Source organism: Primulina eburnea, chromosome 15, assembly GCF_022965805.1.
Source record: "Primulina eburnea isolate SZY01 chromosome 15, ASM2296580v1, whole genome shotgun sequence".
NCBI classification, from domain to species: Eukaryota; Viridiplantae; Streptophyta; class Magnoliopsida; order Lamiales; family Gesneriaceae; genus Primulina; species Primulina eburnea.
Genome location: NC_133115.1, coordinates 35,532,758 through 35,557,750, shown reverse-complemented (window position 1 = coordinate 35,557,750; position 24,993 = coordinate 35,532,758). Strand labels below are relative to the sequence as shown.

Sequence of the window (24,993 nt, the reverse complement as noted above, 5' to 3'; positions counted from 1 at the left end):
TTTTTTATTGTTATTATGAACAAATCTCTCATGAGATATATCATATTTGTAGTGAAAATAATAAATATCGTTTATTAAATATAGCTTTTGGTAACGTCCAATATTTTAATTATTATCATAATTCAAATATCATATTTCGATTTCATTATTCGTCCTTACTTTAGAGGAGGCTCGTACGGTTTGAGAAGTGGTTTTGATTGATAAAACAGGAATCTAATTCACCGACATGCCTTTAGGCACAAATTAAATACCCCCAACATTATTTTATATATGTGTGTGTATATACACACTACAGCCTTTCTTTCTTTTACTTGATTTAAAAATATTTTGTCTTGCATATTTTAAGATTATAATCTCTTTCAAATAGTAAATATTTTGTGAGACGATTTCAAAGATCTTTCTCTGTCGTATATGTCAACTTTTCTCATATTACAATAGTATTTTTGACATAAAAAATAATATTTTTAATATAAAAATAATATTTTTTCATGTGCGATTCAAATAAAATATTTGTTTTACGAAATTAATATATGAGACCGTCTCACAAAAAAGTACTTTTTTGTTGACTTTGGGATGCTTTCCGAAATAATGGTGATTCATTCTTTGTTGTTTGAATGAAAAGTTGAAACAACTTGTTTTACGTAAGAATTCACTTTTAATTGAATTATTAAAACTTGTTTTTTGAAGTAACTCATAATTTAGATTCCAATAATATATAATAAACCAAGTGTTGAGGTGGAGTTGAAAATATTATTGACGTATGATAGAATATTGTGACAAGTTTGAGTATAAAATTAATTTTGATTATTCCTTTCTGTTTAATGTACATCACCCGTATGACATATACATTACATATACTATGCGGGAGATGGATGGCGTGTTTAATTAGTTTGAAGTTTTTATTAATCCTTTCTTTTTAATTAGTTTGAAGTTTTTAAATGACATTTTGGAAGTGTTTCAATATCATGTGATAAATGACCCGTAAAAGTGGATGTTTTGAAGAAAGACGAAGCATCGAATGAAGCAAGCCATCCAGCGGGGTCACCATCGTAGACAGGAGGAATCGGGCGAAGCAATCCTTCTCCTCACATCAAAGCCAAATTACGGGTCGCATTTCGGCACCATTACACGCCATCCATCTCCCGTATGACATTTCAAACTTCGCATGCATCATCATAGCCATCTGATCAATTCATTCTGCTCGCCTCCCCCTTCACGCAATGGAAGCAGCAGACCCCGGAAGAAACCGCCCGATGAAATCAAGAAGAAGATGCATATGTTTATCAGCGACCGCCGCGACAGTGATCGGCTTGCTTCTGCTGTTCCTAATTCTTGGCCTCACTGTATTCAAGCCCAAGGACCCCATCATCAACGTCGATTCCGTGGCACTCGCGGGCCTGGATTTCTCCATTGACACAACCAACCTCAGAGTGTACGTCAACGTCACACTTAACATCACCGTCACCGTTAAAAACCCGAACCGGGTTGGCTTCCAGCATGCCACCAGCACCGCATTTCTCCGATTCAGAGGTCATGACGTTGGACAAGCGCTCGTCCCCTCCGGGAAAATCGGCGCCCGAGATTCAAGCAATATGAATATCACACTCACGTTATTTGCCGATCGCCTCGCCAGCGACCCTGATTTCTATAACGATGCCATCTCCGGCAAGTTGCCTTTCCAGACTTACATCAGGCTTCCTGGGAAAGCCCGATTGATATTCAATATTCATGTCGTAGTCTACGCTACTTGCGATCTAGGTGATCGATGTCTTTACTCGGGCTATTGCTAGCAAGACGTGCCATTACAAAACTAAATTGTAGTCTATTGAACCTTAAAAATTTAGATAAAGATTTGATTTTTTTGTCTGTAAATTAGATGTCATGAAATTTCGAATCTCTTATACAACTTTTTTTCTTCTTGTAGTAAATTTTAAATGTTGGAATGCATATAGCTTAACTTGAGGTCCATTTGTATTGAGAAAGACTGCCAATTTATCTATATCTATACTATCTATTAAGTAAGAGACCTAGAGTAACTACTTTTAGGTGTCATGGTCTGTTTTATTAATTACATATATTAATAAAGTGCTAAAAGATTAATGCAACTCACATGTAGTTTAGTGGATAAAACTTATGTTTCTTTGTCATGAGGTTGCAGGTTCAATTCCTACTTGGACATTTTTTATTTCTTTATTTATTTATTTTTTTAGTTCATACATCAAAATTACAATGTAGCCACTCATTATTTTTTATAAATATATTTTGATCTTCATTTAAATATAAACCAAATAAATTATAAAAAATTATCGTACAAACATGCAACGCGTGCGTAGATATACTAGTTTGTATTATGACTGTGGTTATTATCGATCTTTCTTTTCCAAGCTTTTTTTTTATAAAGAAAAAAGCCGATGAAGAATTGATGGTTCCCATTAAAATTCGTGTTTCAAACAGTAACAGAAGAATGTAAATATTTGAATGGTGAAAATTGGAGGGAATATTAGAGGTTAAGGAAATTGCGGTAAGCGTTAGCAAATTTGCTGCGCTATTACTCTTAAACAAATTGCGCAGAATTTGTTTTTGCTCGGATTGACAGATTCTGATAGCGAACAGTATATAAAATAACGAATTGAAAGGACAATGATGATAATATTAACTTAATGATCACATAATGTTAAATAAAAATATATAATATAATAAAAATGGTTAAATAATTATTATTATTAAAATATTTTATTAAAGAACAATTATTTAATAAATAAAATATAACTTATAAAAATAAAATTAAGATCTATGGTTATATTAGCTTCATCATAACGATTATTTTATAATAATTAATAGAGTATGAATATATATAATTTTATTATTTTTTTAATAATAATGATAAACAACATTTTTAAGTATTTTGAAAATTAATCAAAAAAAATTATTTGACAATTTAAAAATCATTTGATTTATGTTTCATTTTTTTTAATCGATCATTTGTATGAATGAAATTATTTAGGAGGCAGAACTCTTGCAGAATTTGCATGTTTTATTGATGCACATTAATATTTGTTCTTATCTCTTATTACAATAGAAAGCTCAATTTTGACATCATCAAAAATAAAAATTGCTATATGTATGTCAACATTATCCGAAGACAAACAATATTTCTCCGAGTTTAAAATAAAATTGTCAGCATGGATAAAAAAAAAAAAAATCGGTTGATTATTCTTCTCAGCTATTATCAAAGGAATTTGAAATAGACGATACTATATTTGACAAGACAGCAAAGACACATGATAATATCTGCAAAAACGTCGGCTATTCAGTACATATGTGAGTAGCAGATATATTTATTGATGTTGGAGACCCATACCTGCATATAAAAAATGCATAGACTGAAGATCTCTATTAGAAAAACTACTACTTTATCAATCTTCATCAAGCATTCAAATCGCACATTATTAGCTGTCTCTGTACACATTCAGTCTCTCATTAGATCGATTAAAGATCAATATTGTGTACTTTGTATGCGTTGTTGTATTTGTGATAATCATTTATAACTGTTATAAACTTGTTTCTGAACAGATCGAATGAAAAAAAAATGTTAAGAGTTTCAGCTCGTTATAATTGTGGAACCGAGCTGAAACAAAGACAAAAAAATAAAATTTAAAAATAATTCTCTCACCACAAAATAATACGGAATAAGAACTGTTGTAGTGTTGTGTGAAGGCTTAGGAGGCTACTATGGGCCTTAAGAAGAGAGCTTTCAGTGGTGGTGGTTTGGTTTAAATTGGGCCCTGTAGTCCAGTCCAACAACGAGGAGGCCTGGCTCAAATGTCTTCAGACTCAGAAAAACGGGCTTCGTTTCTTGTCACTTTGCTCCGCCCAAATCCCCTTCGGCGTCATCTTCTTCGGATTGAAAATGCTGCCGCAGGGAATGAAGAAGGCTATTACAGACCACCCTAAGAAGGTTGCGAATTTGATTGACCTTGTTAATCTGCCTTCGACGTTGAGAGAATTCATGGGTCAGTCTCAGAGTTCCCAATTGAACTGCTTTAGGTATGTGTGGTCGTATATCAAGCTGAACAATCTTCAGGCGAGTGCTCTTTTTGTTGCTACTTTTGGTTTTAAGAGCTTTGATTTCTTCAGTTCTTGGCCTTTTTTTTTTACGTAAAATGGTCCTTCCTCATCCTTATATTTTGCTGTAACTCTTATTCTGGACTCTAGAAGTCTTCCTGCGCTGGCGGATCCAAGGACTTATGGAGTGGGCGGCTTAGACATTATGTGACCTTGTTCTGGTTGGGTGGGGGAGTAACTATTTTTAAGGAAATATACATATGTTGATACGAAGTGTAGAAAACTATTAGTCTGCTGGCTGCTGAGGGCCAATGACACTTTAGCTTCCTGTGCTTTTCCTTTAAACAGCAGTAAATTAGCATGTTTCTATCTTAGTCGGTAGTGATTAGAGGTGACAAATTTGACTGCATGACCTCGGTAGGGAAGCAATGGGACAGCAACAACCTTTTGGTCGCTGTGTCCAGTGCACTGCTAGACTTCTATTTGAGTTGTTTTGGCTCTCCCATCGGCATCTAATCAATATCATGTTTCTTTTCCCTTTTCCAGGATCCAAGCAATAAGAACATTGTGAATTGCGATCAGAAGCTGAAGAACATTCTGCTGGGAAAGTCTAAGGTCGAACTTACTGAACTTCCTGTGTTGATCAGGTTGCATTTCCCGAAGCAGCCCAAGTGATCCTTGAAAGTGAATTAAAATTGTTAAGTGTGCATTGTTTACCTCCAAATGCACTCAAGAATGGACTCATTGTCGAGATAACTGTTCATTTTTTCCAATGATGCAAGTTATCAGACAAGTTCCGGCACGGAGTGCTGAGGCAATCGTCATAGTAATTCATCTTCTGGCCGTTGCCATCAAGAAAAGTACTGTATTTTCTTTTTTATGTTTGCTCCTGGTGGTTGTTTTAATTTTCTAGAGAGTGATATTGTACAAGGATTATACAGGCTTAAATTGATGTCAGCCTATTGAGAAATGGATGGGTAGCAATTAATTCTTGAATAATTCTCTGTATTGTTTTTTTGTTGTTTCAACTAACCTCTGAAAAATTAACCAGAAGTAATTGAGATTTTGTAGTATTACCAATATTGGTATTAGCATGCCCTTGTATGCAACTAATCAAAATCTTATTATCAAGCGGGATCAAAACTCATGAATCATAGAGAACAAGGAAAGACCCACCACTTTCTCATCTCCATCTATTTGCAATACCCCCCCCCCCCCCCCCCCCCCCCCCCACTGATAACAATTAATTCCTTGGGATTGGGTTGACTAGCCCATGCTAAATCTGAAGCAGGGTAAAGTGGGTTATTTATACATGTGAGCGAGCATACATCGAAGAATGTAGTCCTATTGCATACATCTGTAAAAGTCCTATTGCATACATCTGTAAATGAATTAAATGCCTTATTGTAACCGTAAATGTATTGTACTGTAAGAGGAGACTTGCTGATGAAACACTTGTTTGTTGGAGATATTCGTACAGCATACTCTGTTATTATGGCGTTTGTTTTCTCAGTGGGGTGGAATGAATCCCAAAACACATGTTTGTTTGCATCAGAACATGTGTAGGGATTGTGTTCATTACACAAATAACTCATCTCGACCATTCCAGTTCCACAACATGCAACTGCTGTATTTTCAAAACCTGCACGAAAACTTCAGTAAGTCAGAACTTCCATTCACGCCTATTTGATAGGGAAACAATTTTTATGGGTAGATCGAACATATTTTTGGTAATTGTAAGTGAACAACTAGTAAAAAAGGAATGATACCACATGCTAAACCAAGAAATACTGCTCCATTGTGTACTGAGTTTAGCTTTTCTGTAGCCTTTCCTTATCTACATATTATACCATGAATTATCATGACACAAAAATGCATCTCCAACGCTATTTGATTGAGCTGAAATATTTAGCTTCAACTTACCAAAAGAATGAGGGTTTCGAATCATATCAGAAAGCTCCTTGTTCAGTGTTTCAACCAATACTTGCGACTTCTTGTTAAAATAAAGGGATACATTATTGTATTTTTCTATACAACCTCCTCCGGATGCTAGATTTGTTGTTCTTTACAGAAGCAAACAACCCATTGGAGAGCCCAGTTATGGATATCTTCCGTGCTCCAAGCTGGTAAATATGAGTGACTAAAACTGAAGCTATGCCTGCCAAAAATTTCTTGTACTCTTCAACAGAGTACTTTGATGGTCTATGAGGAAGCTAATAATAATTCTGTAAGAAGTCATTTGTTCCTGTACTGATAATGTACAGAGCTTCACTTATTACCTCGTCTGCCTAAACTTTACCCAGATAGGATCGCAGCCAACGTTAATACTATTTGTAGTAATCTATTTCCTTCCATATAGGAATTACTGACCGCGATTTGAGTGTTTATTCAGGTTAAATTAAAGTACCAGTTTATATGTCTCTCTCTCTCTCTCTGTGTGTGTGTGTGTGTGTGTCTGTGATATGCATGCAAGCATCGTTTTACGTTCAAAGTTGTGATAAGTTCTTCCTTCTAAACAGATGGAGAAGCATCTAACTCATGTATTTATATGCATAGGGTACTTACATGGAGAAGCATCTAACTCCAGCTGAAGCAAAGCAGACACCTGTAACGTAATCCTTGAAGTTGTACGCCTGATCCAAGTAAGCTGGAACGGTTTTCTTTATCCCAAAAGCCTCTGCTATGAAATCTATCGGGAACCTACCATTGGAAAACCGACCAGTGGCTTTACCTCCATCGAAATCCCGAGAAGTTGCTTTTCAGAACTGTGGGAATGTAAATTATTGTTTCCAGAATCTACCCGTAGAATCCCCAAACACCATAATGGATGAAACTTTAGCATCAAGTTCAGGGATTTGCTGGAGAAACAGAAGGACTTAAAAAAGCTGGGAACTAGTTTGTCCTTTTGGCCATGAAACCAATATTTATTAAATGATAATGGTTAGTTGTGGTTTGCATTTACGAAAGGATAGATATTTATTGCCAATGATGAAACAAATTTCTGTTTTTTTTTTTTTTTTTTTTTTTCTGTTCTAACAAGATTCCCACTGGAAATATTGATGCTACCAAAGCATAACTTGTGGGAATTATGAATTCTCCATAACTAACGGTCCACTTTTGTGTAGGTAACAACACTATCTTTGGAGAACAACAATGGCGTCTCCATTCTGTTTTTTCACTCACGGTCTAAATGACTTGGAGACACACAGCTTATGAGTTATGACCACATCCGAAAAACTGATACTACAGATAATTATTGTTGTCATGTCATCAAACGAACATTTTAGTGATATATTGAAAATTTAGCTCAAAACTTAAATAATAAATTTGTGAAAACTATATTTTGTTAAAAAGAATATGATTTTAGAGTTAAGTTTAAATAAATAATTAAGAAAATCTGATAAAAAATTATTATTTGATAACAAAGTTAAATACGAGGGGATTCGTGACTCAATTTATTTCAAATAATTTATAAACTCTTTTAGTGGTTTATACACTGTAAATTTTTTTATTTAAAAAATAAATTTTCAAGGTATATTTGATACTATAATTATTAATTACTACCAGTAAAAGATTCACACGTATTGCATGTGTTATATTATTTTTTTAAATTTAATCAAATAATACTTAACAATTAACACGAAATTATTTTAATTTAAAAGAGTTGTTCGATTTAAAATGGAAGTTTTGTTTAAATTTTTTTCAATTTAAAGTATGAAATGATTCGAGAAGATTTTTAGTTAGGTAAGAAGTATAATTATAAAATTAAATATTTTGATATCTTCTAAAAATAGTTAATATAATGATTTCAAGCTTAATAATATAATATTGGTAATATAGATGAAATAGTACAAATAAATATTTCTGGACGTAATTTAAATTTGAATAATCAATATTTTTGGAGATTATGTTTGAGATGTAATAACATTAGTAAATATTAAAAAAAAATTAGGGTGATCAATTTTTTTTAAAAAAACAATAGTTATAGATAAAAACTTGTGTGAGACGGATCTATTATTTGGATTATCCATGAAAAAATATTATTTTTTATGTTGAGAATATTACTTTTTATTGTAAATATGGATAAAGTTGACCCGTCTCACAGATTAAGATCCGTGAGACGATCTCACGTGAAATCCACTCATAATCATAACTCATCAAACAACTTATTTGATCCTTTATAAAAATAAATAGCTATTATAAACTTGAGATTTTGATATCATTATATCAACGATTTCTAGATGTTTCTAAATTCTCAACCCGTAGAAACTTAACATTCAGTAGAGACCAATATGCCCCTGCCTCTGCTTACTTTAAAGAAGGTCCTCAAATGTGTTTTCTGAGGATAATTATGTCATTTAAGTTGAACAATTGAGGCATGGCGTCCGGTTAGTTCTGCACCGGCAGCCAGCAATCTCCATTATTTCCACCTGTTATCCCTTGGATTTGATTCTTCTTTTGTTGCGATATTGACGTTACTACCACCGCAGCTATGTCGGCGACCAGGATAACCACTCGATTTTCGAGGATTACGTTGGCTTGGTACCGCAACTCGCCGCTCCTCTTCTGCGGCGGTGACCGGAAGTACGTCTCCACCTTCTCTGATCGGTTAATCTGCTCCCATGGTCAGGTACTCTTTTTATTTGTCCTTTTTTCATTTGTTCTTGACAAGGGACTTTTGGGTTTTGCTAGGGTTTTGGCCTTTTGCTGGTGGCGTTAGAAAGCTGGTATCTTTACACGTGTTGTGTTACGATGTTTTGATTTTTTATTCTTGCTCACCCAAACTCGAACCTTATATTATCGTCAAGAAGTTGTAATCTGATTCAGAGGGAGGTCATTTGAGGATTTTTTTTTTTTTTTTTGCGTGAAGCATATATCAGTCAATTATTATATGCTTATTTCTCAAGCTTGCTGTAAAATGCGTGATCCTGGTAATTTAGGATTGAGTGGTTATTCCATCTTTTAGCCATTGGTTTTAGTTATGCGCTTTCTTGTTACCTGGATTTCTCTGTTGCTTATTTTCTATGCATCGTAATGGAGCTAGTTTTGATTAATTCATCAAGTTTCTTTGGGGTATTTGCCTGTGGTGGTTGGAGTATTTATTCGTATTGCTAGAGGTATTGTGGGGAAGCTGAGCTTTAGATTCCTAAGGTGAGGCATAATTGTATGGCGTTTCTTCTAAAAAAAGAAAATGTATTGGGTGAATTCATTTCTATAGTTGGTTCACGTTATTCTTGACATTTTATGCTCAGAATATCTTTGCTTAAAAGGAGTGAAGTTAATTGGCATTGCTTTAATTTGCAACGCTTAGTTTCCAGCATTTTTTTTTAATCTCGTTGCTTCTAAATCAGCATACATATTGTCTGCTTTTATAAAGCTTACATATGTGGAATATACGCATAGTAGGTTCACTGACAAAGGGTGTGTCAAACTATTTATTATGGAGCAAACATGCATTTTTTTCTTTGTTTTTTGTTTTTTTTTTTGTTTTATTGCACTTTCTGTGGTAATATTCATTGATGGGCTTTGTAGTATCGGTTTCTGTTTTTCCTGCCGTGTTTTGTGTTCTTTGCTGTTATTTACCATGATTAATAACTGAAATTTCCAGAATTGATCGTATATAGGAGTGACTTTCTTCTTCTATTTTAGGAGGAATTGCGCCACCAGTCAATGCTACATTTTTCAGCCATGAAGTCCTATAAATGGTTACGGTTCTCATCTTCTTCATCTCCCCAAGTGACCGAGGAGAACACTCAATCTGGAATTGGACTAGAAAATAAGACAGATACTGAAGCCATCACCTCTGCAAATGATGGTTCTGATCATTCAGAAGCACCAGTCTCTGATGGAAAAGCTGAATCAGGTGTTCCGGTAGAATCTGTCTCTGAAATTTCCTGAGACTTCCAAGAGGAGGAGGAAGCATACTAAAAGAATTGCTTTCTCTGATTCTGATTCTGATTCAGATTTGGAGCCTGATCTTTCAAGAGACGATCTGGTGAAACTTTTGACAGAGAAGGAACACCTTTTGTTTTCGAAGCAGGAAGAGCTGGAGAAAATGAAGGATAAGGTTCTGATGACTTTTGCAGACATGGAGAATGTGAAGGACCGCACAAGGCGTGAGTCTGAAAATGCGAAGAAGTTCGCCATTCAGGTTTGTTGATTTGTGATCAAATTTTTGACATACTGTCAGGAGGAAACGTAAGCTGCTCCCCACTTATGTCAATCATAATCGATTGGGTGCTTCAATTATACTGCAGAATTTTGCGAAAAGCCTTTTGGATGTGGCAGACAATATGGGAAGGGCTTCTTTTGCTGCAAAAGAGAGCTTTTCAAAAATTGATGCATCATCGGATACATCTGGTGCTGTTCAACAACTCAAAATACTCCTTGAAGGTGTTGAAATGACCGAGAAACTGTTATCCGAGGTTACTACGGATTATCTGGATTAAGTTTGTGTTCTTTACGGGCGCGCGTGTGTGTGATTTTGACTTCAAGCTCTGCTCGAGTCTTATTTTCCTTTTAACTCACTTATATAGAATAAAGATTTGCTTAATCGAGACAACAAAACGTGTTTTTGATTTAACTTCGAGACAGCTTCCAATCATGCCTGAAGATTTCATATATGTTGATTGGAATTGGAACCAATGACGGATTCTGTCTTGCAAAAACTTCTAAAATTGTCTCACGTCAACTGTTGTTGTGTCGCGACTTTAGTTTGCCCCTGAGCATATTGTTGCAAGGCTGATGCCATTTGACTGAGTCGTTCGACCATGGTGTTCCCTCAATCGAAATCGATAGCTCGATATGTATAGCTAAACTTTTACAATTGTTTTCTTTTTATCTTCGTTTCTAGGTGTTTAAGAAGTTTGGATTAGAGAAATACAATCCTACAGATGAGGAGTTCGATCCCAACAGACACAATGCAGTGTTTCAAGTACCCAGTGCCTCAAAACCAGTGAACCATGTTGCAGTTGTTCTGAAGGTACTTAATTATTTATTACCAGATGCATTGCTTTGTATTTCACATATTTGTTTTCGCATAACACAGATGGAGCCTGGATTTCTTTCAAACTTTGGTTTCTAAGCTTTAGATGTGTCTGCATTGTTCATTGAAAGTCCTGCTTTGTTCTCATTGCAGGCAGGTTATATGCTGCATGACAGAGTTATAAGGCCAGCCGAAGTTGGTGTAACTGTGGCAATTAACAATGAGGAAGCTGAAGTAGGATCCCAGCCCTGAGAATTACCAGCGGACAATTTGTGCTTGCTATCAAGACAATCAACATATTTTTTTACCTTCAGATAATAGTTACCATTACTTGTGAATTACAACTCATGTTAGTTGAAATTTTGAGCACGCAGAGGCAGAGTTGAGATTTTCTATTTGATGTATCGCGTTGTAGCGGGGAGATATCTAAGATAAGCGGTCTGATGGGCCCGAACCATTTCAAACTGTCGAGATCGGATGCACCTTACGCATCTAATATTCGAAACGTTTATTGAAACACAGCAAAAGCTATGTAAACTTTGGTGAATATTTAGTGAGCGGTCTACAGCTTCTAATTCTAAGCAAATAGCCAAACAGGCATTCATTCAAGAGGAATAACCCCTGCACATAACAGAATTTCGACGAGGAGGATTTGTTCTACGCATATTCATCCTCCCCCACTTAACTAATGATCATTCTTCTTTTTCTCTTTGGAGAAAAAGCCATCGCCCGCATTTTTATTTGAATCAGACTGATCTTCGCTAAGTTCCTGCAAATGAATTGATTTACAAAACACGAAATGTAGGAATCCCTGGCTTAGAAATGCTCTGAATTTTTGGGTCATTGAAGTGAAGAATGCCGGCTACTGAACTTCATCAATGCAGAAAAACTCACCCACAGGAAACAAAACAAAGACAGAAACTAGAGTATAAAAGCCACTAACCTGAGTTTCCTCAGTGGAGATATCTCCATTGCTAGCATCACTACCATTCCTGAAGCCTCTCGTTTGAATCCTTTCGTTTAATTTATCCTCATTCATCAACTTTTCAACGCTTTCTGTGTCCCCCTTTTGGATTGGAACGATCTGCAGCCCGAAGGATAAAGACATTTACCCAATTCTTAACCAAACTCAAAATGAAAAACGAAAGTGCGCATGGAAAAACCCACATACCGGAGTGTATCGGAAGCGGCGTTTCCGGGTTTCATCAGCAGCGGTGGACAGTGGGGTCCAGCGGCAGAGGAGGAGCGGAGGCCCGTCGTTATGGTTGTTCCCACTGGTGTTCGTGGGACGAGAGCTGACCCACTGCTTCTTCCACTTTCTTACAGGACCGCTGAACACCGGCGTCGCAGAGCTGGAACCGTACCTTGAAGACGCCCGGCTCTGTCTCGAACCAAAACCTTCCATTTCTTCTCTCGTTTCTGCGCCTGCTCCTCCGGTTTTGGAGTTCCAATTATTGAGGTGGGTCCTTTGAGTTGTGTACTGGTTGAAGTAATGGGAACAGGTTTAAAGCAGAAGCAGATGGTGTGGTGGCAGAAAAGGAGACATCTTTCATGACACCGTACTTTATGGTTGTCGCTTTTGAGGTTCCACCGTCTCGTACGGTTAATTTGTCTTACCCATGTACTTATAGTTGCTAATCGTCGATTAGCCATTTAAAATTATGAATTTCTTGAACTAATATCTGGTCTTCTCATCTTTTTGAGAACCGAAAGGCAACTGATTATAGCGTCGTCGTTAAGTTCATAGAAAATATATAATCTTCCCCCGTCTGCAAAACCATTTACAATCCATCTGTGCGGCTCCAAGAAAATTGGCCACTCCAACAATGGAGTTCGGCAGCTCTGCTACTGCAACACTCCATTCTTTCCATCAAAACCCGCTGCAGCCGTCTTTTTTCCTTCTACTCGTTCACTTCCCATTATTCATTAGATTAAGCCCTTCAAGGGAGTTTTCCAGTCCTCATTCACTACATTGTCCCCACCGATTCGTTCATCCCAAGCTCTTACCCTGTGAAAAAGTAGTTTCCGGCTTTGTAGCGTCCGCAGCTCCGGCTGCTGTCGATAATTCCGTTGCTGATAAGCTTCCCGCTGATATTCAAGTTGCATTCTGGATATATCAGCCACTACAATCGAGCAAGATGAGTCAACTCCTAAAACTATACCATCTGCAGAGAGTAAAGGTTTGCTTCAAATACTTGTGTGACTTTGTTTGGTCGTTACATATGTCATCCTGATCTCCGTGTTCTTACTAAAATCATGTGTTCATCAATTATTAGTTGTTGGTTACAGTTTTTGTGATACCTTAAGAGTATTACAGTTTGCACGTAGCAGAATCAGTGGAAGGATATGAACCGGAAATAAAACAGATTTGTTTATAGGCTTGGAACTTTACGTTAATAACATCAAACTTGATTGCCTCCTAAAAAATTATGATTCATGGTCATGAAATATAATTTTAACCTTGTGGATCATGCATAAACGAAAAGTAGAAACAAAGTCTTATATTTGTGACTTTTGAGTTTATTAGTATGTCAGTTGTTTACTTGAGAATATATGCTTCTCTTTTTCAGTGTTTCAGTTTGATACAGAAGATGGAGATAGAGTTCTTCGAAATTTTTTAAACTCGTCTACTGGGATGAAACGTGGTGAAACAAAGTAATTTCCATATGTATTTCCTGATTCTTGGAAGCAGGGAGATCTTCATGGAGTTTGTGCTCAATTCACGGTTTGTTCCTTCTTATTCTAATAGAGACCATTTTAAGATTGTTTATTGTGCTCTGAAGCAAGATTTGTATAAGGCGCTGACATGTGTATGAAAGCATTCTGAGCCATTTTATGTTTTATCTATTTTGTAATGAATTTTGTTACTTTTCACAAAAGAAAAGCTAATTGTTGTAATTATTTTTATTTTGGTAATGACTGTTATGAGCCTGAGTATCTTCGAACATATTCCGGTACTCCACTTCAATATTCCAATTTAGAGATTCTGTTTCTTCGTATTGAATTTGGGAGCATCTTGGCATCTAATTCTTGATTTGAGTTACTTTTTCAATAATTGTTTCTGCATTGGTAAGTTAACATGTACTATTACTCTCGCCTCTACTCAACATACCCGATTCGTAGTTTTAGACATCTGTAATTCTATATCTAGTTGAGACATTCCTGTTTCTGATGGCACAGATGGTTTATAGTTACTATACACTTTATAGTTATGGTAAATAAACTGTTCTCGAGAAATTAGTCTGACCTTGATGCCTCATTCTGTTTAAGGTAGAATGCAAGGAACTGTTCTACTGAGATTTACCTGAACTTAACGACGCTGTTGCTGATAATTCTGAATGGATGCACAACCATTTAGGAGGTAAGTTGTTATGCCTAAAATTAGTATGATAAAAAGTGGATTTTTACTTGATTCATTAATCTCCATCTCAACTATCTCACTGGAGATTTTTTCTGCAGGTGAAGAGAATTGTGTTGCAAAAATTTCTTGAATTGGAGAAAACAGCTAAGGAACAAGCAACTGATAATGTTATTCTGGACCAACTACACAATGTATTGCCATTAACGTCTGAAAAATTTCTATTTCGGAGTCGTTTTGATGTATTTATTTCCTTGTGTATCTTGGATTGGCATTCAAACCCTCTTCTTTTTGGCTTTCAAGAAACCTTTTCTTTTGTTTATTTCGACTAAATATCGATGCATTGTGTCTCTTAAATTTTTTTAGATGGTTGAATTAGAAATTCCTCCATCTTTGTTTGAACAACTATATGGAGCTCAACTCTTACAAATTCAGGTAAATGATTGCCCTTCCTGAACTGGTATTTTTCTCTCTTCAGAGAATCGATACTCATGATGGGTTTCTTGATTAGGCAAATAGAAAACTTGATGAACAGCAGTTGGCATCTCTATCGAGTCCAAAGGCAGTGAAGAACTTCCTCGAAAACAATAGAGAAAATATAACGAGTATTATAAAGCAGAAACTAGCTGTTAAAGCAGAATCTAGCTGTTGGCGACGTATTCAAGCGTGAAAATCTGCAGGTGGATTTTTTTAGCCTTCTTAAATCACAGCATTCTTTTGAAAACCCAATTTACTCACGTGCGGTCTAAGGTTCTCTGTTCCTCCCAATTGCTTTTTCCGACATTGTTTATGGTCAATCAGCTTAAGTTTTTTCTGAAGCAAGAACACATTAGTTCTTTGAATACTAGTAGTCAGTGTTTAAGCTATATGCTTTTGAATTTGATGCAGATATTAACCAACGACCTGGTGAAGGAAACCGATTATTCGACTGCCGAATTCAAACAGCAAAACAAAGAATATGATGAGGAGCGCGTTAAAGCACAGGTGATAAAAGTTGAATCTTTATGACATGAATCAAAATTTTCTTTAGCGTGATTTTACGTTATCTTGCTTAGGTACAAGAGGTACTTGAGGGAGCCGAAGTGCTAGAATGGCTAAGAGATCGAGCCAATATTCGGTCATAACCAAGTAACGACATTTTGCCATGCAGGATCTGTGTTTGCTGAATCTGTTCCAGATAAATGATTCCCTAATTTGTGAACATGACCATGTTTATCTGCTGGAATCCATGAAGAGTTCAACGCCACACAACAAAAGATAAACTAATAACAATATTTGTATTTAGCATAAATGACTATGGTTTCACAATTCAAAACCGTACTTTTCTACACAGTTAGAAGATGCTGCTTACAATGTTGAGTTTCAACTGTAAGTAAGATTTTATCATATTCGTCTGTAAAAGAAATTAGAATTTTTGAATAAAAAAAGAATCGTATGCGGGAGATCAAGTTAAAGGAAACACAGCTTCTACAATTTCAAGAATTCCCAGATAGCTGTTCTTTGAATAGTTGACCAAGCATATGATACAGTCTTCCCTGCTCCTCGAAGCTGAGGTTTCTTGTTATCTGCAAATAGAGTGATTTCAAGAATGTGATATGATTTTGTGTTGTAGAATTAATTTAGAGAAATTTATTGTCCCCCATTAATTAGTTCGAATGATAATTACTGACCTGATCCAATATCATATCTACTGAATTGATCTGAGTGACGATGAAGGATTGAAAATAAATGTAAGCAAATATAGCCATGACCATCTGCGTAACATGCAGAATGCTTGTTAGCATTTATCACAGGACATACAAATAGGTATTATGTTTTGGCAGAAGCAGCCACACGGATACCATATCAAGTACTTGGGAAGTTCGATCAGCGTACCTGGCAATCCATTCTATCAGTAAAACCACCATGCCCTGGAATGCTGTCTCCAAAATCCTGAAAAAATTGGGATTTTGTTGTCAGGACAAATGATCGTTACTGATACAATCCTAGTTCAGATATTGAAATTATACCCACCTTGATCTTGAACGCTCTCTTCAAACCGCTAGCAAAAAATCCTCCAAAGGGTGCTATGATTGATGCAAACAAGCCTAAGCATAAAGCATGCCACTGCACTGGCATAACCGATATTCCCTTCCAAGGGAACTGAGATTCATCATAAACAAAACACAAAATCCATTTTAAGAATGCTTACCATGATTTCGAAACATGAATGTTCACATGCATGCCAAATTTTGTTTTCACCGCATTTCACATATCATATCTGTATTGCTAAGTTAAAGCTGTCGAACGTTACAATGTGGCTTCAAAAGTTCTGTTATCTCACCCATTGAGGTATCCAAAGAGGAAACGAATAATACTCTGACTTGAAAAGCTGCCCAGGATCACAATCAAGCCAACCAGTTGATAGATCCTGCAGTTATAATTGAGAAACAGAATTCCATGTTATGTTTTGGTTTGTCATAATCTTTCCCATAACAAAAGTTACCTTTCTTGGACATGTCATCCACGGAAAACTTCCCAAAATATTTGCAAGCTGTAAGGAACATATGTTAAATTTCTAAAAATATATACACCGTTTAGATATATTTAACAACAGTAGGCATGCTATCTAAAATTTATACAAGATTTAACAAGAAAGTTCGATCGAACTGTCGGTAGGTGCATTAAATGTGGTTGCGCTGTCTTTGTTGAATTGGGATGTCTTTGTTGAATAAAGACGAAGGCTCGAGGAAATTTCATGGGAATTACATGTGAAGACGGAAGACGCGTTTTATACGCGTTTCACACTGACAGGAGGCTCTATAAATAGAGTTGGATCCTTCTTTCTGAAATCATCCCTTCTTCGAGTTTTTTCTCATCTTATAAGTATTTGATTGCTTAGTTCTATAATATTTGTGAGGTGTTTGTTCTCCTGTATTAAGAGAGTGTGTATTCTCTTTGGAAACACAGAGAGTGAGTTGTGTGTCCAGTTTATTCTTTATTTTCGGATTTTATTATCTCAAATTGCGCACGTGGGACCAACACAAACAAGTCAAATTGGATTAAAATATTTACCAGAAATGCAGAAATTATGGTAGCGATAGATGCTCCAATAAATCCCTCCCATGTCTTCTTCGGGGATAGTTTGATTAACGGTGTTCTACCAAAGAAGAAGCCAAAAAAATATGCAGCTACATCATTGATTGCTATGAGGGAGGCCGGGAGAATAAACCTGTGTGGTTTCATACGAATAGCAAAAAATTATATAAAAATAAGAGGATAATATGGCATGCAATTCTGATGTCAAAAGGATTAGGGAACATCTAATGTTTGAAGTTCAACGGCATACCCTTCTAAATTGTAGCACAAAAACCCCGAATTGATATCTACTTACCAGAATATTCCTTCGAAAATATTTGCGACAGTGAATGAGGACTGCGTAAAGACCACTATAAGAATCATGTGCGTCCATGCATACTGACCAAACTGATACTTGTACATCTTCTTTTTCAGAGTAAGAATGAACCACATCATTCCTGTAACTCATTTGGGTTAATGTCCAACTCTCAACAGAATAGAATTTGAGTAAGGAAACATAACAACGTAAACCAATTGATTCTGATTCTTAAAAATGAATGCTCCATAGTGCAACATGAAGCTTGTGAATGCAACTGAAAAAATTTGTATTGATCTTATTGAAAAGCTCCAGATTTTACGGACCTGCAATGTAAAGAAAATAACAAATGACCATCTGATACTTGATTAGGCCATTCACAAGTCTGTGGAAGAATTTTTCTGGAGTTACAGTATTAACAAGTTGTTGACTGAGAATTCGTCCATAAACATAAAGCATTGCCGTAAAGAAAAAATACCTGCACAGTAAAGAACATTTAAATCTGAGAAAAACAGAAAATTTATCGGAAAAATGCTGTGTGTACTGAGTTGTGTTGGGCCTTTCTTACCAATTGACTAGCCAAAATCCTGGAAGCCTCTTATCTTCATGTACTCTTCTACGTAAATGGAAAAGTTCTGATACCATTAATATTTGGACGACGACGACCATTGCACAAATATAAAGATGGCCCAAATACAGAATAAGTATGACTCCCCCAAGCATCCATAAAGATGAATAGGTTCGAATCCACATGGCTCTGTACTTGGTTTGATCATCAAGCAAGTGGCTTCCATTTAATTTGCTTATGTCTTCGGAAAAAGTCTGCCATAAGAGAATTACATTTTCTTATGTGTAAAACCATGCACTTTAAGTTGGAAGGCATTCGTTCATCTCTGCAAATTTACTTGCATCACGTGCATGGTTACTATCTCATGAAAATATGTTAGTGATCCTAATAAAGAAATCTGTCATTAAGATCACATCATTCCAATAAACTTGCATGCAATGACTACAAATGATATATGCAAGAAAATGTAATAATCAATGAGTTAAGAATATAGCGTGCAGAAGTATTTCCCTTGATTCAGAATCATTTCAACACAATTCAAGAATAGACATCGTGTACTTGCTACTCACCTCTTGTGAGTGTGAACGTCTACGTTGACGAACTCTACTGGTCGGTGTTGATGGTAAGGTCTGACCATGTTCCTTCTGCATCTTTTGTAATTTACTCCACCTTTAAATACATTCCCCAGAACATATGAAAGGCCCCTGCAGAAATACATCTAAAAGAATGTGACAATATGAAAATCTAGAAAACAGAACATCAAGAATTGCAACCAGAGATTAAGACTATTACAGTAAAAATAAATTCTAGCTGCAGTCAGTTAATAACGATAAAGCACAAATTAAAAATAAATTTTAGCTGCAGTCACATTGTGCATAGTACTGTTAGTTTTATAAAATAACGAGTCATGTAATAGAACCTCAACCTTGACTGGAATTTTATTCGACAACCTAAATTCTCCTGCCAGTGAGTTAAACGTTATTCTGTGACGTCAAACTAATTTCATTAAGAATCGAAGCTTTTGATATCCTCCATAATCTGATCCACATACATTTATCGAGACTGCAATGTTTTAAACACATATATTCCAATAATCCCCAGAAAAGCAGCGATTACAGGATAATTAAGGAGACAGGAACGAAAAATGAGCAATCAACGAAAAACATGTGAAGAATTTTGTTAATTTATGATCACGTCACACATCGATTTGTGACATAAGTTCCACCAACCAACGAAAATCACGTTGAGGAAACAAAATTTAAGAGGAAAAATATACCTTTCGCAGATGAATGCTTGCAATTTGCTCCACCGTGAATCTGATAGAAAGAACCTCCTAAAACTGAGATAAAAAAACGAGTAACGCAGATGCAATTTGTGTTTCAGAACTCAAAATGGAGAAATGAGTTTGGTTTCCAGATCAAGTTGTTGGCGGAAAAAGCGGGAACGACTCAGGATGATAAGAATACGACACGTGGATTATATTTCTTTTTCTTTATTTCTTTCTTAAAAATCCAATAATAATTTATCATGTAGCATGAAATGTAACATCAACAATTAATGGTCACGTGACTAATAAAAATTCAAGTTAATTCTTAATATAACTGTGAATGTGACTACAATTGGTATAGAGGATTTTTCATATATGCTGAAACAGAGTTTGCTGTGTAATTAATTATCTAAGCCAATTATTTAATGAATTTGAGAGATATTTTAAAGAAAACCATTCATTTCAATTTGATCATATTTTTATAAATGATTTAAATATATTCGATATTTTTTGACATTCAAAATTCATATATATTTGTCGATGATTTGGAGCTCATTAGATATCAAAATCTCAAGTGTGTGACAAAATCTCGATTTCGAGATTCAATTATAACAATTTCACTCCTCGACTAAGACAATAATATTATTATTATATATATAGGTAGTGGTTATCACGGTGCGGTTTTGCGAGGTTTTATATAAAATAAATAAAACCAAATTGTCATATACGATCAATTAGTATTTTAAAAAAATAATCGCAGTTTTATATATAGAATTAATTTTACGGTTTTGAGTGGTTCAGATGGTTGCAGTCAATTTGTAGTATTCATTATAATATATATTCGAATTGATTCGAAAACAATAACAATATATGTCTTTCAATATAAAATATATTTCAAATCGTACGAAGAAAAAATTAGATAAAACAATAATCGAGATTCAAAACTAAGTTAATATTGAGCAACACAACACAGTGTTGAAAAATAACATTTACATTGTTTTATCATTTTTTTTTACTTTAACTTCAAACAAAATATTTATAGTAAAATAAATAAATACTATAATAAATATTAATACGAAGAATAATTAAGAAATAATACGAGTTTATTTTGAAAAGAATTGAGATATGTGAACGATCTTTAAAATGATATTGTTTACTTTAAACATGTGGGAATGGGTATATTTGTGGGCAGAATGTTTTTAAATGAACTCATAATAGAAATAAAAAACATAGAACATCTATTCTAAAATATTAATTTAAACTTCACATAATAGAAATAAAAAAGAAGTTAAAAAGAACATACTAAATTTTTATTTAAGCCGAATTTTGCGATTTTTCAATACATCAAACTTGTTTATGATAAATTCTGTATCAATACCCAGAGCGATATCTCTCTCTATATAAACAACCATGGTATTGGTAAGAAGGTCATTTTCCATTGTATTACGAAATGGCGTCTTGTTTTTATTTTTTCAATAATGATATTACAATCTACACATAATAACATTTTGAATTCGATTTTAAATCTGTACATTTAATTACCCATTTGAAGTGGGCTTTAACCATTAATGGACTTTAAAATTCAATCCATTATTTTCTTGTTTTTTGTGAGATAATGGTTCTACAAATTTAATAATTACCTCTAAATAAATTGGACTTTAAAATTGGGCTTTATACATGCATACCTAGGCCTAAAATTTTAAAAAAAATCTGCTGGGCTTATGCCCAGCTTTGCCCACAGTGTTCTCCGCCATTGGTGGGAAGATCTGAAATTTAAATGCCCCAAAATAAATATTTGATGTTTCTTTAGGTTCTTAATAAAATCGATCGATCGATCGTAACGGGTTGCGAGTTGCGACTATAATTTTTTTTTAATTAACAAGTAAAAATTTAAAAAGAACAAAAAAGGGTCGATAAAGGAATACATACTAGCTAAACAAAATAAAATCCCCACATAATACAAAATCTTTAATTACTACTCGGCTAGCTAAGCTAAAGAAAGGGATGCCACTATATGAAAGAACTGAAGCTGGTCAAGCAGCTCATTTGCATGGCTCGTGGCTCGGCTCGCAACTCGAGAGAAGAGCTCGTCGCTTAGCATATCTCCGATGTGGGCATCAACAAGGACACCGCTGACGCTACGGCAGCTGTTGGCTAGGGCACGACCAATCTCCGCCTCATCGTTGGGGTGGTTCACCACCAGTGGGCTCCCACCTTTAAAAACTTGGAGCTTGTTAATGCTGAAAGAGCCATCGGCTTCCACCACCTCCTTGAAATCCTCTAGACTTGGCGCGTACACGGGGATATTGAAGTTGTCACGTTTTTCGCTACTGATTAGACCCTAAAAAAAGAACGAGATTTCATTTTGAAATATGATGCATGTCACTGTCTAGCTTGTAACATGTGAAATTCAAATTTTGGAGTGTGACATTATTTTAAATGGTAAGGTATAAAGCAAAATGATGATGCATGTTGGAGAATTTTTCCGAATCATTTGTTATGGATAATCAATTAAATCAAGATCAGATAGATAGATAGATAGACACCTCTTGAACAAGATCATCCCAAGCATCCTGAAAGTGGGAGCCGAAGAGAAGGCCGGCGCCGCCCTGATCGGTCGGATCGGGGCAAGTCCGGCCCAAACAAACCAAGAACATGGCCCCTCCCCTCTTCATCTCTCTGGATCTTGAGCTCAAGAAGGCTGCTAAATCAGTCTGGAATTGTTTCTTGTATGCAACCGCAGTGCTCTCATTTGCACCGTGGATGAATATCCTGCCTTTGTTGTACGCCGTCGATCTCTTGTCCAAAACCACATCAGGTACCTGCAGAAACATACATGAATTGAAGAGCAAAATTTAAATAAACAAGTAATATATATTCAACACATAATTATTTTAGATATATATTCTTATTTTATTTAATTCCGGGTATATATATATTAAATTATTATAATTTCCATATGGGTAATTGAGCCGACTTTTGCTTAATGCTGCAGTATAACTTGTAAAGACGTAAAAAAAAGGTAATAAGCATATATACGATTTAAAGCCATGCATCATGCATGCAATTTAATTTAGAATAATTAATTAGTTTCATATAATTATAATCAATATATTTTAAATATTACAACAAACCCCACAAAAAGAAACTTTTAAATTTGTAATATTATATATATACATTAAACAATCCAAATTTAAAGTTATTTTGACATTAAACCTTATGGCAATTGTCCTACCAACTTTTGACATTTATCAAAAAGTTAGGAACTTTCGTGGTGCATCTTTTGACCCATTGAATGGATTCAGAAATGAGTAAGGATTTATATTGTATTAGAAGTTCCACAATATATATCAAGTATTTTAAATTTTAAAAAAAAAAATACTATTTAAGGATTATTGAAAATACAAACATATCCAAAAAATTATTTGTTTAACGAATAAATCTTTACATAGTTAAAATAAATATAATGTATATATATATATATATATATATATATATATATATATATATTTGTAGCTAGAAATTTAGCACAAAGTGGAACCAATTAAATTTCACTCCAAAAAAGATCCAACAAAAAAAATCGTTACGTCTAAGTTTTCACAATATGATATACCTGAGATAGCCAATGCAGAGAAAATGCTGAATAGAAAACATCAACAAATTTCGCGGGGAAGAGCCTCCGGTAAAAAGAGCCCGGCACTCCGGCGGCGAAGTAGGAGCGGCAGCTGTCAGAGGCGAGGCACTCCTCCATGCTCACCCCACCGTAGGGTGGGAGGAGTTGGAAGAGTGTGTTGAAGTCATTGGAAGGGAGATCGGAGAAAAACGCCGAGAACTCCGGCAACACATCCCCCATCTCCTCGTATCGTTTACTCATATGTTTTATGATGGCGTCCACCATGTATATCGTGTTGCTCCCACAAGAACACCCGAGGTCCGCCACCACAAAGGAGGAATCCGGCGCCGAGCTCGGCCGCACACCGTCGAGAGTCTCTCTCAAAAGGTGTAGCATGGATCGAGCATGTTGCCCCTGTAATTCAACACAACATTAATATTCCACAATCGTTAATTTACAAAACCTTAAAATCACATAAAAATAAAAATCACAGAATTAAACCAAACCTGAGCCTGAGAATTATTCACGTAGCTAGCTTCACCTTTGCCTCCTTTCATGCTCAACATTTTCTCAAGCTTCATGTTAGAAACAACGACGTTATCTCTCTTGGAAGCCATGTTCGATCATGTGATTACGTACAAATATAATATATATATACGTACTGAAGATTTAGCTGCGAAATCTATGGAGGAATAAAAATGGATCCGCATAGAAGTGTTATATATAGGAAAGGAGGGCAGCATCGCAGTTACCTTGTATATATTATTGTTTATCGTTTATTTATTCGTGATAAGGGAAGTCACTGTAATTTGCTATAATTACCTACGAAAACAATAAAAGATCGTATTTTATTTTTTAAGTTCGGAAAATATTGCTGTCATATTTTCATAATATTTTATATACATGCAAATACGTAAAAATATCATTACGTGCACATCTTTATAAAGACTTAATAGTCTAAATAATATTAAATCTACGAAATATTACTAACTAAATATAATAATCCATGGTTGATTAAATAAAAGTTGATGCAAATATATAATAAAGTGAAAAGGAGTAGATATGGGCTTCACATGCAATTCAAGAAACCCAAGATTGACGCCGGATTTCCTTGTTTGAATCTCTACGTAGTTTTTACATGTTGTTTAACCGTGTTTATCTCTGTGTCGATTAATTAGTGAAAAGAAAAATTAACCGATTCTATGTTAGTCAATTATCTAAGGATATGATATATATGTGTAATTACGTATTTATTTAAATTTTTAGACATTGCTCGCTCGTCTTCGAAGTTCGTTAAATCGGGTCTTAATTATGTATTTTAAATGTTTGATTGTTCAAAGGAGGTGATCGTAGGACCCGTAAAATTTGGCCTGAAGACCAGTGAAATGGAAATAATTAGAACCACCAGAATTATTTCAACTCGAAGCTGATCCCAATTTATAGTACGTAGTACGAAGATTTCATTCATAAATTTCCCTAACTTCCTAAAAAACGAGGTGCAAGGAAAATTAATTTAAATCTCTATTTTTTTTAAAAAAAATATGCTTCAATATTCTATTTTATAAATGTCAAATTACTCTTAACTATGGAAATATAATTAAAAATAAGCGGATTTATAACTAATTGTGAGGGCTTTTAAGGACAAAGATAGAATTAAAGCAAATATGTGGGTCGAACTTTATGTGGATCCGGGCCTAACCAAACAAATTAACTACCAACGGTAAACCAATTTTCTTCGTGTTTATGTCATGATTAAGAGATTAA

General features: G+C 35.1%; 6 protein-coding genes and 2 pseudogenes across 6 annotated transcripts; 4 read left to right on the top strand and 4 right to left on the bottom strand.

Annotated features, from left to right (window-relative positions):
- The first annotated feature begins 1,220 nt into the window (after window positions 1-1,220).
- Window positions 1,221-1,790, top strand: LOC140815691 (uncharacterized). The gene has a single exon (XM_073174758.1). The coding sequence runs from the start codon at window positions 1,221-1,223 to the stop codon at window positions 1,788-1,790; it is 570 nt and encodes a 189-aa protein (XP_073030859.1).
- A 2,055-nt stretch (window positions 1,791-3,845) lies between these two features.
- On the top strand, window positions 3,846-5,073 carry LOC140815174 (upstream activation factor subunit UAF30-like). Its single transcript, XM_073174290.1, has 2 exons — window positions 3,846-4,084; window positions 4,612-5,073. Exons 1-2 carry the CDS (start codon window positions 3,911-3,913, stop codon window positions 4,738-4,740), a joined length of 303 nt encoding a protein of 100 aa, XP_073030391.1. The 5' UTR covers window positions 3,846-3,910; the 3' UTR covers window positions 4,741-5,073.
- On the bottom strand, window positions 4,807-6,476 carry LOC140815690 (GDSL esterase/lipase At4g26790-like; annotated as a pseudogene).
- A 3,238-nt stretch (window positions 6,477-9,714) lies between these two features.
- LOC140813662 (grpE protein homolog 2, mitochondrial-like) lies at window positions 9,715-11,445 on the top strand. The gene is made up of 5 exons (XM_073172293.1): window positions 9,715-9,930; window positions 9,965-10,216; window positions 10,323-10,490; window positions 10,919-11,047; window positions 11,204-11,445. The coding sequence occupies exons 1-5, from the start codon at window positions 9,736-9,738 to the stop codon at window positions 11,300-11,302; spliced, it is 843 nt and encodes a 280-aa protein (XP_073028394.1). The 5' UTR covers window positions 9,715-9,735; the 3' UTR covers window positions 11,303-11,445.
- A 93-nt stretch (window positions 11,446-11,538) lies between these two features.
- Window positions 11,539-13,593, bottom strand: LOC140813661 (uncharacterized). Its single transcript, XM_073172292.1, has 3 exons — window positions 12,222-13,593; window positions 11,994-12,134; window positions 11,539-11,819 (listed from the first exon to the last, which is right to left on the bottom strand). Exons 1-3 carry the CDS (start codon window positions 12,453-12,455, stop codon window positions 11,736-11,738), a joined length of 459 nt encoding a protein of 152 aa, XP_073028393.1. The 5' UTR covers window positions 12,456-13,593; the 3' UTR covers window positions 11,539-11,735.
- Window positions 12,543-15,650, top strand: LOC140815689 (trigger factor-like protein TIG, Chloroplastic; annotated as a pseudogene).
- A 93-nt stretch (window positions 15,651-15,743) lies between these two features.
- On the bottom strand, window positions 15,744-19,765 carry LOC140813660 (phosphatidate cytidylyltransferase 3-like). Its single transcript, XM_073172291.1, has 12 exons — window positions 19,626-19,765; window positions 18,919-19,053; window positions 18,350-18,603; window positions 18,108-18,259; window positions 17,782-17,923; window positions 17,463-17,619; window positions 16,894-16,941; window positions 16,732-16,818; window positions 16,422-16,550; window positions 16,284-16,340; window positions 16,079-16,162; window positions 15,744-15,973 (listed from the first exon to the last, which is right to left on the bottom strand). The coding sequence occupies exons 2-12, from the start codon at window positions 18,997-18,999 to the stop codon at window positions 15,884-15,886; spliced, it is 1,281 nt and encodes a 426-aa protein (XP_073028392.1). The 5' UTR covers window positions 19,000-19,053; window positions 19,626-19,765; the 3' UTR covers window positions 15,744-15,883.
- Window positions 19,766-21,460: 1,695 nt separating this feature from the next.
- On the bottom strand, window positions 21,461-23,928 carry LOC140814209 (indole-3-acetate O-methyltransferase 1-like). The gene is made up of 4 exons (XM_073173127.1): window positions 23,736-23,928; window positions 23,230-23,643; window positions 22,163-22,438; window positions 21,461-21,957 (listed from the first exon to the last, which is right to left on the bottom strand). Exons 1-4 carry the CDS (start codon window positions 23,844-23,846, stop codon window positions 21,604-21,606), a joined length of 1,155 nt encoding a protein of 384 aa, XP_073029228.1. The 5' UTR covers window positions 23,847-23,928; the 3' UTR covers window positions 21,461-21,603.
- Window positions 23,929-24,993: the final 1,065 nt, after the last annotated feature.

What these genes read in the sequence shown, in the direction of transcription:
- LOC140813661 (XM_073172292.1), bottom strand. Translation starts at nt 12,455, where the DNA reads ATGGAAGGTTTTGGTTCGAGACAGAGCCGGGCGTCTTCAAGGTACGGT. An exon ending in GCCGCTTCCGATACACTCCG is followed by an intron (nt 12,135 to 12,221) that starts GTATGTGGGTTT and finishes TTCGGGCTGCAG; the next exon opens with ATCGTTCCAATCCAAAAGGG. An exon ending in TCTCCACTGAGGAAACTCAG is followed by an intron (nt 11,820 to 11,993) that starts GTTAGTGGCTTT and finishes ATTCATTTGCAG; the next exon opens with GAACTTAGCGAAGATCAGTC.
- LOC140814209 (XM_073173127.1), bottom strand. Translation starts at nt 23,846, where the DNA reads ATGGCTTCCAAGAGAGATAACGTCGTTGTTTCTAACATGAAGCTTGAG. An exon ending in CTCTGCATTGGCTATCTCAG is followed by an intron (nt 22,439 to 23,229) that starts GTATATCATATT and finishes ATGTTTCTGCAG; the next exon opens with GTACCTGATGTGGTTTTGGA. An exon ending in GGGATGATCTTGTTCAAGAG is followed by an intron (nt 21,958 to 22,162) that starts GTGTCTATCTAT and finishes TTCTTTTTTTAG; the next exon opens with GGTCTAATCAGTAGCGAAAA.
- LOC140815691 (XM_073174758.1), top strand. Translation starts at nt 1,221, where the DNA reads ATGGAAGCAGCAGACCCCGGAAGAAACCGCCCGATGAAATCAAGAAGA.
- LOC140813662 (XM_073172293.1), top strand. Translation starts at nt 9,736, where the DNA reads ATGCTACATTTTTCAGCCATGAAGTCCTATAAATGGTTACGGTTCTCA. An exon ending in CCGAGAAACTGTTATCCGAG is followed by an intron (nt 10,491 to 10,918) that starts GTTACTACGGAT and finishes CTTCGTTTCTAG; the next exon opens with GTGTTTAAGAAGTTTGGATT. An exon ending in ATGTTGCAGTTGTTCTGAAG is followed by an intron (nt 11,048 to 11,203) that starts GTACTTAATTAT and finishes TTCTCATTGCAG; the next exon opens with GCAGGTTATATGCTGCATGA.
- LOC140815174 (XM_073174290.1), top strand. Translation starts at nt 3,911, where the DNA reads ATGCTGCCGCAGGGAATGAAGAAGGCTATTACAGACCACCCTAAGAAG. An exon ending in TCAAGCTGAACAATCTTCAG is followed by an intron (nt 4,085 to 4,611) that starts GCGAGTGCTCTT and finishes TCCCTTTTCCAG; the next exon opens with GATCCAAGCAATAAGAACAT.
- LOC140813660 (XM_073172291.1), bottom strand. Translation starts at nt 18,999, where the DNA reads ATGCAGAAGGAACATGGTCAGACCTTACCATCAACACCGACCAGTAGA. An exon ending in GGATTTTGGCTAGTCAATTG is followed by an intron (nt 18,260 to 18,349) that starts GTAAGAAAGGCC and finishes TTTACTGTGCAG; the next exon opens with GTATTTTTTCTTTACGGCAA. An exon ending in ATTTTCGAAGGAATATTCTG is followed by an intron (nt 17,620 to 17,781) that starts GTAAGTAGATAT and finishes GAAACCACACAG; the next exon opens with GTTTATTCTCCCGGCCTCCC.